The following is a 15,994-nucleotide window of genomic DNA, read 5'->3' as shown; positions in this document are numbered from 1 at the left end:
ATCTACCCACCCCTTGTTGTTGTTTTAATAATATAATATATAAAAATATAAATACATATTTTGGTGGTTAACCTCTACCTGACTACCTCTACCTCTACCCCTAAGAAAGACAGCAGGTACTGTATGTATTGAATTGCAGACCCGAAACATGATTCCACATACTTTTTGTCTTTTTCTTTCAACAATTCATATTACATCTGACAGCAGTTTACAGCGCAGTCTGAGGAGCATATGATGTTTTCTTTTTCCACAAAATTAAAAGAAAAAGAAAATACTAATTAAAATTTAAAAATATAGATAAATTAGATGTTTTCATTTGTGTTTTTCCTTTCTGCTAAATTTCAGACCTTTCTACACTTTCTTTCCTTTTATTTGCACAAACCCTTTGTAGAGGTTTGTGTCTCTCTCTCTCTCTCCAGCCCCCCACCCCCTCTTCTCTCTTCCTTTTTTTTTGTGTGTCAGCTGTGAGTTGTGGTACTGTTACTAAGCCTGAAAAGATTTGGTTGATAAGGCATGTCGGGTCTTTACAACCCCAACTTCTCGCCTGCGAGGGCTGCCTCTCCACAGATTAGAAGCACCCCCGATGTAGACAGGTTCGCCCGATTCATTCTGTTATTCCTATTATTCTTGTTTTTCTTTTGCTTTCATCTGCTTACTACAGGAATTTTTGATCCATCTTCCGTTTCTCTTTTCTTGCTGTTTCATTTTTATACAAATCTTAGTAATCAGTACTTGTCTGAGCTGTTGGCGGAGCATCAAAAACTTGGCCCTTTCATGCAAGTTCTTCCCATCTGTAGCAGACTCTTGAATCAAGGTTCTATTCTATGCCCTCTCCCTTTCTCATACTTACTCTATCAATTGGATCTAAGTTTTCTGTAATTTCTCACTTCTTAACTGCATTTTAAGAGACAAGAATGTGATTATTTGCTTTTCCATGTACTGTTTGGATCTGTAAAAGAGTCCTACTGCCTCTTACCTCACTAACATGCCATTTGCCACTTCTAGCAAGCTCTGAAATATCTGCCGCAACCACACATGTACTGATTCACCGGGTTCTCGCCAGTTCACACTTTTAGGATTATACCCAGATTGTTTCTCAATGATTGAATCACGAGCTCCCCCTGTGGAATTTAAACATAAAACCATCAGAAATTGAGCAGAAACCTGTGCTATGGAGACCATGATTAACTAGTATGCTTGCTATGTTTTTACCTGGCCCGTGTTTCTTTACCTATGCAGGGCATCCTTTTATCTGTGAAAAGATCTCAGTTGGATGGGTCCATGTGGTGTTTCCCAGAGTTCCTTTTGATGTTGTGTGTCATTTGCGTATAAGTGTACTTTTTTTAGAAGTTTAAATTGAACTCCTGTGCTTTTATGTGTCAATTTCTGTTTTACTTAATATGATATAACAATGCTGTTAAATTTCTGACTAAGCGCTAAGAAAACCTTTTTTGGGTTAGCAAAAAATGAATGTTAGTTTATTTACATGGTCAGAGCTCTGATTCTTGTGAATGTGAGTGGTTGGAACAAGTGTTCAGAATGTGTGACATTGCCCATACCATATCGCGAGTGGTCAAACCTGATTTATAGACCTTCTCCTTTCTATTGGAGCTCTGGAGATGCGTTCGGGTCTATAAGCATCCATATGGTGTTCTTGTGGAGCCAAGGGATGTTAAGTTATCACAGAGGATAAGATCTTTGACTATGTTGTTTCACTTTTTATTGTTTATAAGACTCAGGTTCAGGGAAATAGGTTTCTCTATTGGTAATATAGTGAAGCTATTTAAGGTGTCTAGAATAGTGCTCTATTTCATTAGTAATTTTTAATGTGTCTTAGTGCAAGCACGATATTTGAGTTGACTTATGACATGCAAATGTAAAGTTACACGACTCGTTCGCCTTTTCAATTCTCATCTGACAATCTCCTCTTTTTTTTTTTTAATTCAAGAATTCATTTCCATCATGTAGAAGTGTGAAGTTGCATAATTTGCACATCTTTTGATCTCTCACCTATAATATGCTTTATAAATTTGGATGGAAGGAGTAATTCCATGCACTAATGGTTGCATCAATTGTCCTTTTGTTGATGCGTTTATGTTGTGTGAGCATTGCATTTCGGAATTCTCTTAGTTAGGATTTAAACGTATTATATCATACTTTATATCCTTAGTTATTTTGACAATTTTCTTTTGTTTCTAACTATATCATCTGTCTTACAATTGCATTCTTGTTTGACCTTACCAGAGATATTCTCGTTTGATGCACTAATGGTTGCATCAATTGTCCTTTTGTTGATGCGTTTATGTTGTGTGAGCATTGCATTTCGGAATTCTCTTAGTTAGGATTTAAACGTATTATATCATACTTTATATCCTTAGTTTTTTTGACAATTTTCTTTTGTTTCTAACTATATCATCTGTCTTACAATTGCATTCTCGTTTGACCTTACCAGAGATATTGCGGGTCACTGGGATGATGCCAAATCAAAGCTTTGGTGAACTTGAAAGACTAAGGCATAGAAGTCCCAGCCCGATGGCTTCGTCAAATCTTTTATCAAATGTTGCTGGGACAGGATTAACCGGCTGGAATGGACTTCCGCAGGAGGTTATCCTTTTTTGCCCCTTCATTATCATCTACCAGAATATGGTTTATATAATCTTTCCCTTGCAAATATACAGTATGAGGTAGCACTCTACCTCAATAAACTGCAAATTGCAATAACAACTGTTTACCTTTTATGTTTCTGTAGGCCGCTTAGAGTGTTAGTATGTTTGCATATTTGTATGAGTATGTGTCAGCAGATCAATGTTCCTATGTAAGGGATATTAGCAATCTCCAATCTTGCTGCTGCAGTGTCAAAACAGGACCAAATCAGCATGGTAGTTGACTTTGAACATAGATTATTTGATTTATAGCGCTTTGGAAAATAAAAAATCTGTTCTTTTCTTTTCTTCTTACTTGTTCTGGACCCTAGCACAATGTCTAGCCCACGCCTAGTACTTGTAGCATGCGTTATTTGGCACTTTAACCTTGCTGGTCGCTTTGTATTTGAGACAAGGAGGCGCCAGGATTATGTCCTGTGATGGAGTTAAAGTTCCACCAGCTTTATTCCATTTATCTTAGGTTGCAACTTGATCATGGGAAAATTTCTTTAAGTTTCAGTTGTGAAGAATATAAGTCCAAGGATGGGATAGAAAGCAATGACTAGGGACTTAAAATTGCAGTGCCTTAACCTAATTCTTAGGATGCCATATTGTGACTTGTTCACAGAAAGCTAGTGTGCGTCTATGAGTATTGGAAAAACTAAAACGTGCCCCTTTTGTTTTCACCAGGCAAAAGTCATAAAAATATTGAGACAAGAATTGCACATATAATGTTCTTTATGATTATCTTGAGCTTCACTATATTCTGGTTGTGTAAAAATTTCAGTACTTTGCATAGGCTTAAGGCTGAATGCATGTCAAGCTACTTAGGTACGGGACCACTTTATAGCTTGTTTTAACTTGGTTAGTTATTATTAACAAACACGTTTGAGCATTTTTTTCTTGCTTGATAAGTTCTGAGGTTCAACTTGAGCTCAACATAGTATGCCCAAAGATGATGACATATGTTAAAAGTATATGAAGATGTTCAAACCAACTCACCTTGTCTTACTTAAAGTTTGTGCAAGCTTGGCTCAATTATCAACTATAGAAGGCATTTGCTCAAAAACAAATTTAATCTTGATAAGAGAAACTGAAACATAGTTTTAGTTACATATGTTTCAATGTGATTTTTTAATTTTTTTATACCATCTTCTTAAATTTATCGATGAAAGTAAAATTCAGTCATTCGTGTAGTCTGATTTTGGGTGAGTAGCAAACATCTCGGTCCTGTTTTGCTGTGAGCATAACCTATGTTCATTAACTTTGCTTGGAGACTAAATCAGAGGGGTGAGCATAATGATCTATTAGTGTAGTTTGTTTTCTGTGGAGATAAAGCGGAAGAGGGGGCTGTGGCATTGCTGCCGCGCTCCACACCTACGCCCTTTTGATATTGTTTGAATGGCTTGTCTTCTGGTATTGAACAATAACAGATTTGCTTGTTTTGTGTTCATTCTCATTAGCTATGATAAATTGTATTGTACTTGAACCTTGTTTCAGTGATGTGGTAGTTGGCCTCAGTGGATTCCCTTTGCCCTATTGTGGGAAAGCAACAAATTGGGTGTTCCTTATTTTCTTTCGCTTGCTTGGTGGAGTCCAACTTGTCCTCTATCGTGCAATTCAGGATTCTTACACGGGCCATATTTCTGATTCTGTGTGTTTCTTTTACTGTTTTCTTTCAAAAATAAGGATATTCACTCAACTTTTTGATTACACGGCAGAGATTGAGTGGGCCTCCTGGAATGACGATGGACTGGCAAGGAGCACCTGCAAGTCCCAGTTCTTACACCGTTAAAAGGATTTTGCGCCTAGAAATTCCTGTGGACAACTATCCTAATGTAAGATTATTGATCAATCTTCCTTTCTGCTGCCTTTGTTTGATAGTTTATTCTCATTTTCCATAGATACAGGCTTAACTTTTCCCCTTAACTTACATCCTGATACGAACTTTCTGGCTTCATAGTTCAATTTTGTTGGACGACTTTTGGGCCCTAGAGGAAATTCATTGAAACGAGTGGAAGCCACTACAGGATGCCGTGTCTATATTAGAGGAAAAGGTTCAATAAAGGACCCTGATAAGGTAATGTTATCGTTCTTTATTGGTAAATGATTTCTATGGTAAATTTTAGTGTCTCGTCATACAGCAACTATGACATTGGTATGCAACTGCACAAGTTAGATGCTGGAACTTATGATTACTGCCAACTGACATTATTCATTTTTGTCATCTAAGCAAATTTTAATTCTTCTCTTGTGTCAATTTGCAGGAAGAGAAGCTACGAGGACGACCAGGCTATGAGCACCTTAGTGAGCCACTCCATATCCTAATTGAGGCTGATTTACCAGCCAACATTGTTGATATCAGACTGAGGCAAGCACAGGAAATCATTGAAGAATTGCTGAAGCCAGTGGTATGCATATCAGAACAATCCTTTACTCCCTCTTTTGAAGAAATAAAGTATTTACTCACTTTTAAATCTGTTACATTCTTTGTTTTTGGCAACTTCAACTTTAAAAGTGACTGAAATGACAAGATTCTTAGCCGTACTAAACATGCTAGGGTTTAACCAGCTGCATTTTCATTAGATCAAAGTTCAGTGTAAATTGGAAAACGTTGGAAAGTTCTGTCGATTCTTGAAAAAGTCTCATTGTTTTTTCTGGATGAGCAACTCATGAATCCCTGCAAAATTGATTGTTAAACCATTCACTAGTATTAACCTTAACCATACTCGAATTAGAAGATTGAAACACCTTGTGAATGCTCAGAGTTACTAAGTGGAACTTTCATGTTCCTATTTTGATATTCTACAGGACGAGTCGCAGGACTTTATAAAGCGGCAGCAATTACGCGAGCTAGCCATGCTAAACTCAAATTTTAGAGAAGAGAGCCCTGGACCTAGTGGCAGTGTCTCACCTTTCAATACCAGTGGAATGAAACGGGCAAAAACAGGACGTTGAGATATTAAATTCATGAGCTGTTTGAAGAATTTTCTACTGTTCTGTAATTGACAGCATCATACATGGGTATACCTTTGAAAACTCATCGTATCCGCAATACCTGCCTAGTTGGTAATATAACAAATAGGTAAACAAGGGCTTTGCGGTGGGCGTTTTTGGGTTGGGTTCTGTTTGTTTCTTAATTTGTTGAACAAAATACAGAAACAGATGGGAGGTCCAGAAAGAGAAAAAGCAAAAAAAGAAAGAAAATGGTGGTTCTTATATAGTTGGGTTAAAGTAGGCTTTGGCGATGTATGTTGTTGAAAACTTGTTCATTGGATTGATTCTTGTGTTAGTAATTATAGTGTGGTATGTGCTATTATTGGTACAGAGTAGCATTGAGAAGTCAGATTTTGTACATTGTATTTCTTCAATGGTGGAAATGTTTTGTATTTGCCATATGGTTGGTCGATGAAAATGATTTAAAGGCAAAAACTGGATCTGCAGATAGCTGCAGCCTGTATTGTCCTCCTCCGAGTACATCATACTTTGGAGCTTGTCTGTACTATCAAGTGGCTGTTTAATGCTCCACCCACCTTGTATTGGTATCGTAGTTTGGCATAGTTTAGTTTGATGTAGACATTATTGATCGAATATGGGGTGAAGTGCTAGTATTCAATAACAGGTTTTGGGCTAAATCAGAGGTTATGCTTTATGATTATTCTACCATAAATATGCAAGTTTTGGTTTTGTTTCTTAAAAAGAAAAAAAAGGAAGGAAGGAAGAAAGAAATTGTTAATAGACTGAGTTTAGAAACGAATGACTGATCTGTGTCCTACAAGCGATGTTGGGACTACTTGTATGATGGTTGGAGACAATATTAGTCGTAAATGTAATATGGAGGTCTCATGTTTCATTCTCTTGTTATGCATAAATGGATCAAATGGATAAAGACAGAGAATTGGTGTGATATATTGATAGATGATACTATCTATGTCTTGATGCGGTTGCAGTAGAAATTGAAGCTGTTCTTAGGAAATACCATGGTGGTTATTGTTATTGTTGATGTAAGAATGAAGGGGATGATGTATTTTGATCACACAAGCACTGCATGTCATGTTAGTTCTAGTGTTATCGTTTATCTATGGCCAATATACTTATTACTCAATCAAATGCAGAAAACTTGGTGAAAAGTCACATTCAACGTCCCATTTGGATTGTTATAAGATGGCAGTCATTTGAAGTTAAAAAAAGATGATATTGATTGATCTAAGTTGCAGATTGGTAACCAAGTTTCCAACAATGTTGCAAGTTTTCCTGATATTATACTGGTGTCATGGAAAAGCGAGGTTCTATTGAGTTGATGGAAAAAGACAAGACGCACATATCAGACATAGCTCAAGGCAAGGCAAGGCAAAACAATTATATATATGTTCTGAGACCCAGATTTGGTTTATATAGGAGATGAATGAATCGTTGAGTAATTTATGGACCCAAAATCAATTGTGCAATTGTACAATTAATTAAGTAGTGATGATAGGCATAAATGATGCAACAATTATTAATACTAATTTATAAAAATTGCTTTTATGGTTTAATTGCAACTGCGTTTTCCATATTTCGAATTGCAAATGAGGTGTAGTTCATGCCCATGACTTTAAGATTATTCTAGTATAAAAATATGTCTTGAACTACTTTAATACGAAGTATCATTTTATTTTAATAGTAGTTGATATGATTACTATAGTTATCTATTGTTATAAAATATAAATATGATATTAATGATTATAATCAATTTATTCATAAATAATATTAGATCCGTTACGGTTACACTAAAAAAAAATAATTTATGTTTTACGTTTCAAAAATAGTTTAGAGAAGGCAGCTGTATTCTTTCTGATTTCTGAGCTTCAAAGTAAGTGGGGGAACGGAAGCAAAGAAGCGAGCGAATGGCTGTTTGTAGGCTGTAGCCCTCTCCTCCTCACTCCTCACTCCTCTCTCCTCTCTCTTTCTCTGTGATGACTTCCAAGATTTCTGTCCCACTTCACTTCCTTTCCGATTAGGGCTCCTGTGTGTGTTGGTCAACCCCAAGAAGACCATAAGATACGCTGCACTCTTCCCACTCCCCTTTCAATTTCAACCATCTCTCTCCGAATCTCATACTAGGTTAGTGAGAATTTCTCCTCCCCCCTTGCCATTTTTTCTCGCAACACTCACATGCACCACTTCTTTTCTGTCTTTCTATTTGTTTTTCATACTGAATTGTAACTTCAGATATTTCTTGCCGTTTTTGTTTCCCGGTTCCGTTGAAGCACATGACATTATTAGCAAACAAAGAAATATATTTTGGGGAGGTTTCTTGTATGGTGTGCGTACTTCAGTGTAATTAAAATTACTAAACTTGAAAATTTTCTTTGACTCTTGAGTATTGGAATTTTTCCTTCAAGATGGTGCCTTTTCACTTTTTCTTCTCATTCATGCATGTACATTGGCATCCTCCTTTTGGTTATTTATTTTCTAATCCGTTTTCTTCTTCTCTATTTGTACTCAATTTTGTCATGGGTTGCTCTGGTTTGTCTTCTTATTGAATCTTCAGGTAGGAGTGTGTGGCGTCTAATCAATGCCCTTGAGATTATTCTCCCTTGCCTATGTTTTCCTACCATGCTGGCCATTTCATGTCTTTAGATGCCTGACCATGTGGATAGTATATTAAAGTTCAGCCGGGGACACTCAATATTTGGTGGGATACTTGATTATTTAAGGCGTTTTTCATGCGTGGTAAGAGAAAATTGTTTCTTCCAGATGTTTGTGGCATGCATGTCAATGCCCTGTTTATCCCATTGTGATGTGTTGATCTGAACTGCAGGTCAGTTCCGCATTTGTTTACTCTTCTGAGTTGTTGGTAAATGCACCTAGTAATCATTCTCTTGCTGCAATGGCTTCAGTAGATCCTATAGATATCAGTTCAACAGACAGTGATTCAGATTTACGGGAAATAGACAATTACAGAGATGAGTCTCCAGTGAGGGATACTGCCTCTTCTATCAATTCCAGGATTCTTCCATCTTGGGCATCTTCAGCTCATTCTAATTTGACAGGTAATGCCAGCATTAGTGGATATCACTGGCTTTATCATTGTGATGGAATTGATGTTATAGATCAGATAGCTATGGTGCAATTTGCAGGTTATAATGGTCTTTCTCGTAAAGACCCTTCTTCCTCGAAGAGGCAGATTGTTTATGATGAAATGCCATCAAGACCACATAAGCGATTGAATACTGCTGAGACTGTTGGGGCTGCAAGTTCGTGGATGGATGGAAATGTTAAACAAAAAAATAGTTCAAGTAATCCTCGTGGACTTGGTACAAGTCATGAAATACATTCTTCTCATCAACCTATGAAGAGAGCCCTTCCTGCATCCCTTCAGCCTTCTACGTCTAGCATGCGATCAAACAATCTAGTCGAAAATGTTGGTGCAAGTGAAATTCGTGAAACGTATGGAAAATCTTACCACTCAGCAACTTGGTCTAGTCCTTCTAATGGAAGGAACTCAATGAAAGAAGATTTTATGTGGGGCGGTGGGAATGATTCATCATTGTATGAGAGAAAGGGAAATCGGCTATTACCTCCATCTTTGATGCCTGGAAAACATTCTTCAGCTACCCCATTTGTTGGTTCAAATGATACATTCCACCATACTGGAGTAGCTGAAGAAAGGCCTGCAGGAGCTGATGAGAGATTTGTTTTTCAAGCTGCTGTGCAGGTATTGTTAGTTACATCTGAGTTTACCTTTTGCATTTTCTTTGACCTGTATCACTGGTCTTGGTTTCCTTTTCCTCTTGTTTCTTTCCATTTCTTGGAACTGCTCAGACCTGCTACTGTTTAATTAATGAATCCACGAATGAGTTACATTTGAAGGTGATGTATTTTTCCTGCAGGATCTTCACCAGCCTAAAGTTGAAGCTGCTTTACCTGATGGACTCTTGTCAGTTTCTCTTCTTAGGCACCAGGTCCTTGTTTGCTTATGTTAGTCATCCTTTAACTGCATCAGGTGCTTGTGGTTTTAAGCATTGACCTTCTTACTTTTCAGAAAATTGCTTTGGCATGGATGCTTAGTAAGGAATCGTCTGGTTTATGTTTAGGGGGAATTCTGGCTGATGACCAGGTCAGCAACTAGTGATTCAATTAATCTTTTTTTTCCTTCAATCTCCTGCACAACTTCCACTATTTCGGACATTTGGCTGGACATCGATCTACTTTATAATTTTCCATACTGCAGGGCCTTGGTAAGACAGTGTCAATGATTGCCCTCATACAGATGCAAAAGGCTCTGGAGGCAAAATCTAAACCCAAGGACTCATGTAATACCAGAACTGAAGCCTTGAACTTGGATGATGATGATGCTACTAGTGCTTGTGTTGCACTTGATGATGCAAACCAGTTTAAAGAATCTGATGATTTTACAATACTTCCACAAGCGAGTAATACAATTAAGGGATTCCACAGCAGGAGGCCAACAGCAGGTACATTGATTGTCTGTCCAGCTAGTGTTCTTCGCCAGTGGGCTCGGGAGCTGGATGAGAAAGTTACTGACAGAGCTCGACTTTCTGTCCTAATTTATCACGGAGGCAATAGGACTAAGGATCCTGTTGCATTGGCGAAATATGATGCAGTTTTAACAACATATGCTATTGTGACAAATGAAGTTCCGAAGCAACCTTTGGTTGAGGAGGATGATGACGAACAAAAAGATGGAGAGAGATATGGATTATCTTCTGCATTTTCCATGGAGAAAAAACAAAAAAAGTCAGCTAATAAGAAATCCAAGAAGGGTAAAAAAGAAATTGATATGTCTGCTTTTGATAGCAATTCTGGTACATTGGCAAGGGTAAAATGGTCTAGGGTTGTTTTGGATGAATCTCAAACAATAAAAAATCACAGAACTCAAGTGGCCAGAGCTTGCTGCAGCCTTAGAGCAAAACGAAGATGGTGCTTATCTGGAACACCCATACAAAATTCTGTAGATGAATTATTCAGCTACTTTAGATTTTTGAGATATGATCCATATGATAAGTACAAAACATTTGGCTCCTCTATCAAGGCCCTAATATCTAGAGACTCAGTTAAAGGTTACAAGAAGCTTCAAGTTGTCTTAAGGAATATCATGTTGCGCCGAACAAAAGGTGATTATGTATGTTGTTCAATCATTTACTGCAGATAGTATGGTTAAATGTGAAAATGTCATATCACATTACTTAGTGGAAAACTGCATACCACTTATGATGTGTTGCAGAAGGACAGCTGATAATATGAAATGATTTACTTATCTTCTATTAATTCTTTACTGGATTAGAGAATAAGTTTTGGGAACATACATGCAAAAATGACAAAATCATGGACCATAAATCTTGGATTTTGCTCCTTCTAGACCCTTGAGATCTTTTATGTTTAAAGTTCTGCATGCTGCCAATTGCATATTGCTAGTGATTTGAACTTCTCTTCTTTCTTGATGCTGTCTATGACTTCCTGACAAATATTGGGTGTAACCCTGGTGAAAGATTCAGTGATTCCTAATGGATTCATGCTGAAATTTATTTCCTCACATTAAAATCTTTTGCCATGCAGGTGTTTTTTGTTGCTTGGTTTTTGGCAAATTACTTCTCTACTGTTATATTTTGCAACTTTTTCGACCTTGGTTGTCTTTTTTTCTAATAAACATGGTTAACTCGTCCTCATTTCTCTTTTCTGATTAACTTACGTGCCTGGATGGTGACAGTTGATTTGGATTCATAACCTTTCCAGAATCATGTATTGGAAAATGGTGATGATCTTTTACTATTTGTTACTTAGGTACATTGATTGACGGTGAGCCTATAATCACCCTGCCTCCCAAGAAAATACATTTGACAAGGGTGGACTTCTCTTTAGAAGAGCGGACTTTCTATAACAAACTTGAGGCAGATTCACGCAAACAATTCAAGGTCTGTCTCCCATGTGTGTATGTATCTCCTATCTATATCCCATATTTACTGTGTGCCAATAGCATGAGTGTTGCTACTGCTAATGTTGGCAGTTGTGCCTGACAATGAGGTCAAAAATCAGCTGTTTGTATTGTTCTGTCCTCTTTAGGTGTGATGTTATTTTTTCTAATATCTTAATTTTGCATCCAATTTGCTCCCTGCTGCAGGATTTTGTAACAGTTGCATCGAGGTTTTAATAGTCTCTATTGACTTCTTTGCATGTGAAAGAAGTGCATTTCTAACACCTACCAGATCAAGTTGATATTGCAACTGCCAAGATAGGGTTTTAGCCTCTGGTTAAAAATCTTACACCTTTTGCTTTGATACAACGGAAGTCTGATATGGTGTTTGATATTGTTTGTGTAACTGGTGTAAAATGGTAACCATGTTGCAACTTTAGAGAAGAAAACGTTACCTTGAGTCATTTATAACATACTAAGTTCCCTTTGAAGTTAGCAAAGAAATGGTGTTACTGGGATAGCCATATTAGAGTTGCTGTCCAAAACATTCTGCTACTCTCTTCTAAGATTATTTTTGATTGGCATCAATTTCAAGTGGTTGGTCTACATGAAAATGTTACAGATGCTCTTAGGTTAGCCAAGTTTTATGATCGTGTACCAGTTGCAAGGAAAGTATCCCCTTTTTGCTAGATTGACAGATTCCTGATCACCTATACAGAATGATGATGTTATCCTATAAGAAAAGCATAATGTGCCTTTAACATTCCTTGATAACTAAATATTGAGAACATTTGTCTCGAACAATATGCATTAGCATGCAACTCAATGTCTTTTCAACTTTTCCATTCACAGTTTTGCTGTGTGGAGGAGTGCATCAGAATATTTTTAAGGTATCTGATATCTGGTTTTGCTTATTTTTGAAAAACCTTGGATTTAAAGAAGTTACTTTGCAGGCTTATGCTGCTGCTGGTACAGTCAACCAAAATTATGCAAATATTCTATTGCTACTGCTGCGTCTTCGTCAAGCTTGTGACCATCCGTTGCTTGTCAAAGGGTTTGGCTCTGACCCTGTCGGAAAAGTTTCCTCTGAGATGGCCAAGATGCTCCCCAAGGAATTGCTCGTTAATTTATTGAAACAATTGGAAACTTCGTTGGCCATATGTCTTGTGTGCAGAGTACGTCTCCCACTTTCTAGGACTTCCCATTGCTCAATTTCCATTTTTTGTACTTCACTTGCAGTGAATTTGTCAGTGTTTGAACTTCTTCGCCTGTGCACCTCCAGGAAGTGCTCCTTTATATTGGTCTGCTGTCTGTTACTGGTTTGAAAGGAATCTTGAAAGACACTTAGATAACTAAGACCAAGCTTGAGAGCGTGGCATGGGGTTAAAGCATTCTCTTGATATAATGATTTCTAACATATCCAACATGAAGATTTTTTTATTAGTGCTAGTGAGAACGCATGTGAGGGGAGGGATTTTGTCCTTATAAGACTAGAGGTGGCCAATTTGATATTAATTACAATCGGCACGTTAGATTTTGGATCATATAAAAAGTAAATTTCAGGTTGAATTTTTTAATTGTAGCTCTCATAGTATTTTTAATTTAGAGAATTGTCATGTACTAGAATCTGATGTAGTTTTTAAATGATTTACTTGCGTAGGATCCTCCTGAAAATGCAGTTGTCACAATGTGCGGACATGTTTTCTGTTATCAGTGTGTCTCAGATTATTTGACAGGGGAAGATAATACTTGTCCTGCCCCTGAATGCAAAGAACAACTTGGTGCTGATGTTGTATATTCCAGATCTACCTTAAGGAGATGCATATCTGATGATATTGATGGTGATACCCCTGTTTCATATGATAGTGAGAAATCTATAGTTCTACAGAGGAATTATATATCTTCAAAAATCAAGTCTGCTCTTGAAATTCTCAAGTCAAATTGCATATCAAAAAGTCGGGATTCAGAGTTATATGATTTGGTCAGATATGATGGCGATGCTTCATCTCCAAGTGGTCTTTGCTTGGAATCGGAGAGTAGAGGACGTGAAAAGGCTATTGTTTTTTCCCAATGGACAAGCATGTTGGACTTAGTGGAAATGTCACTGAAGAATTCATGTATCAATTACCGGAGGCTTGATGGTACTATGTCAATTGCTGCTCGAGACAAGGCTGTCAAAGAGTTTAACACTGATCCTGAGGTTGGAACTTGGTCCATGTTTATGATTTTCTTGCTAGTTGGAGTAATCCATTGGGTTGGTTTTCTGGCATTTTCCAACCTCTTTCCTTGTAATTCTTGTGTTTCAGATTCTCGATTGCATGGGTTTGAAGATATAGTTCTTGGTATTATGTTACAATCTTTTTCTTCCTTATGGAATGTCTCCATGTGGTGGACAATCAATCAAAGCTTTTGCTCCTTTTGTGGTTAGAGGCATACATGTATTAATATTAAATAGGCAAAAATGATAAACTCAGAAGACTCTAAATATAGCATCTGATTATACTTCCTAGCATTAATCTTTGAGCCTTGGCCTGTTTCTTTGAGTTGCATCACTATAGGAAAATTTTGATGTCCAATGCAATGGCTAGCAGCCAGAATTTGAACGGTTTAAGCAAGGAAGAAAGTTGACTGCTATTAGTTATTTTGCTGATGAACCTTTTTCGTGATACCAGGCACTTTGTTTGCTTGGGTAAACCAGTATACTTCGTGTTACCTTTATTGTTGAGGTTATCTATTGTCTTACCATATGCAGGTTCTTTTGTCACGCTCCAATGAATGTCTTGCTGTTGGTTTGCTTCTGTGGAAATAATTAAGTCTCACATTCCCCTTCTAAAATTTGTTTCAAAGAGAGTGTTTAATATTCATTCACATTTATACATGCCATTATTCCTCTGCAGAAGAAGTTATGAAATTAACCACATCCTTTCATGAAAATTTTTCAACTATTAGTTTCACATATCACTAAGATGGTATGAAGTTGATCCACTAAAATGTTTATTCTTAAGATACTCTTATGATCGCTGCTGTAGTTCCTTCAATTCTCACATAGTGCTTGCCTGTCTTGTCTTTTAGTCTTCTAGTTGTGGCGGGAGAATTTCTTAGGGGGCCCTATTCAACTCTTTTCCCTCTTTTGATCTAATTATGTATTGCAGGTGGATGTCATGTTAATGTCCCTAAAAGCTGGAAATCTGGGCCTGAATATGGTTGCCGCTTGCCGTGTAATCCTTTTGGATCTTTGGTGGAATCCCACCACAGAAGACCAGGCTGTTGATCGAGCTCATAGAATAGGACAAACACGTCCGGTTACTGTATCAAGGTTAACCATCAAGGATACAGTTGAAGATCGCATCTTAGCTCTTCAGGTCCTGCCATGTGATCTTCTACTCTCTGGTGTTTCACTTTTGTTCATGTATTAGGTCGAGGCTTTGTGGTTGCTTTACATTATGCAGCTATTATGCATGATTTTGGAGAATTAACTCTTATAACCATAGTCACCTAATTGTTCCTGTATTCACGTGCCGTGGATCATCCTAGTCTGTGGCATGTTCCTCTTTAACCATCTACTTCATCATATCATTAGTCTCTCTTAGTCATAAGTCGAATTTTTAGTATCCACTTATTGTCGAGACTCCTCAAGCATAAAGCTACGTTTGAGCTTGATTATTGATCCCCTATCTTCTATTTTGCACTAGTACCAGGTAAAAGCACATCCGCTGCATGTGGATAACATTGTCACATTGAAAATCATTAATGAAACTAATTGTCTTTTAATGTAGTCTTATTCATACAGAAAATGCTTAAAGAGATTAATGCGTTTCCCTGTTTTGAGGCAAATATTTACTGTTTGTATGTGTTGAAGCAAATCCTGGGCCTAGCCTTGGGAGTGTGCCTTGTACGGGTTGTACTTGGAGTTCCTTGGCTGCAAGTGGTAGTATTTCTTATAACAGTCTAGTGTAATGCAACGAGATCCAGTGAAACTTTGTTATTTGCACTAGGAAGCTGTTCCTTAACCTTTTTTCTTGCTACCTTTTGGGTTCACGAGTCGCAACATCTTTCTAAATTTAGTTATTTAACTGCTTAATATTTCTTCAGGAAGAAAAGAGAAAAATGGTTGCATCGGCTTTTGGTGAAGATCAAAGTGGTGGCCATGCTACTCGCCTCACAGTGGAAGATCTGAGATTTTTGTTTGAAGGTTCTGAAGCATCAGGACGTTGAAGATACGAATGCTGCACCTTTAAGTTAACTGCTACTTTTTTGTCGTCAGCAATGGGCTCTTTGGCCCTCATACGTTAATCGAAATGCTCGTAAATATTTATTGTATTTGAATGTATATGGAAAACACTGTAGCTGATGGTTTAAGATAGGATATGAGAATGTTGCGAAATCTTGCTGATGGCTCATTGTTTTGCATGTTATGTAGCTTGGAGTTTAGTAG

General features: G+C 37.4%; 2 protein-coding genes across 3 annotated transcripts; both read left to right on the top strand.

The window, feature by feature from the left end:
• The first annotated feature begins 359 nt into the window (after positions 1-359).
• On the top strand, positions 360-6,038 carry LOC105174692 (RNA-binding KH domain-containing protein). Its single transcript, XM_011096876.3, has 7 exons — positions 360-593; positions 723-814; positions 2,453-2,604; positions 4,364-4,480; positions 4,606-4,722; positions 4,910-5,053; positions 5,454-6,038. Exons 1-7 carry the CDS (start codon positions 514-516, stop codon positions 5,598-5,600), a joined length of 849 nt encoding a protein of 282 aa, XP_011095178.1. The 5' UTR covers positions 360-513; the 3' UTR covers positions 5,601-6,038.
• A 1,407-nt stretch (positions 6,039-7,445) lies between these two features.
• On the top strand, positions 7,446-15,959 carry LOC105174691 (helicase-like transcription factor CHR28). Of its 2 annotated transcripts, none has more exons than XM_088875600.1 (12): positions 7,446-7,745; positions 8,176-8,357; positions 8,446-8,677; positions 8,765-9,342; positions 9,518-9,589; positions 9,670-9,744; positions 9,859-10,762; positions 11,430-11,560; positions 12,513-12,734; positions 13,220-13,813; positions 14,712-14,921; positions 15,652-15,959. In XM_088875600.1, exons 2-12 carry the CDS (start codon positions 8,265-8,267, stop codon positions 15,772-15,774), a joined length of 3,234 nt encoding a protein of 1,077 aa, XP_088731726.1. In that variant the 5' UTR covers positions 7,446-7,745; positions 8,176-8,264; the 3' UTR covers positions 15,775-15,959. The 2 variants fall into 2 exon arrangements, with proteins under 2 accessions (XP_088731726.1, XP_011095177.1); XM_011096875.3 differs by having other exon boundaries at positions 7,448-7,745; positions 13,220-13,759.
• Positions 15,960-15,994: the final 35 nt, after the last annotated feature.

The sequence above is a fragment of the Sesamum indicum genome, linkage group LG11, assembly GCF_026168435.1.
Source record: "Sesamum indicum cultivar Baizhima isolate 11 linkage group LG11, ASM2616843v1, whole genome shotgun sequence".
In the NCBI taxonomy this organism is placed as follows: Eukaryota; Viridiplantae; Streptophyta; class Magnoliopsida; order Lamiales; family Pedaliaceae; genus Sesamum; species Sesamum indicum.
Note: the sequence above shows the minus strand (reverse complement) of the source record. Positions and strands in the feature narration are given on the sequence as shown.

Excerpts from the sequence above, each read along its gene's own strand:
- LOC105174692 (XM_011096876.3), top strand. The coding sequence starts at position 514 with ATGTCGGGTCTTTACAACCCCAACTTCTCGCCTGCGAGGGCTGCCTCT. Across the intron at positions 4,481-4,605 it reads CTGTGGACAACTATCCTAAT|TTCAATTTTGTTGGACGACT; the intron begins GTAAGATTATTG and ends CTGGCTTCATAG. Across the intron at positions 4,723-4,909 it reads CAATAAAGGACCCTGATAAG|GAAGAGAAGCTACGAGGACG; the intron begins GTAATGTTATCG and ends GTCAATTTGCAG.
- LOC105174691 (XM_088875600.1), top strand. The coding sequence starts at position 8,265 with ATGCCTGACCATGTGGATAGTATATTAAAGTTCAGCCGGGGACACTCA. Across the intron at positions 9,343-9,517 it reads TTTTTCAAGCTGCTGTGCAG|GATCTTCACCAGCCTAAAGT; the intron begins GTATTGTTAGTT and ends TTTTTCCTGCAG. Across the intron at positions 10,763-11,429 it reads CATGTTGCGCCGAACAAAAG|GTACATTGATTGACGGTGAG; the intron begins GTGATTATGTAT and ends TTTGTTACTTAG.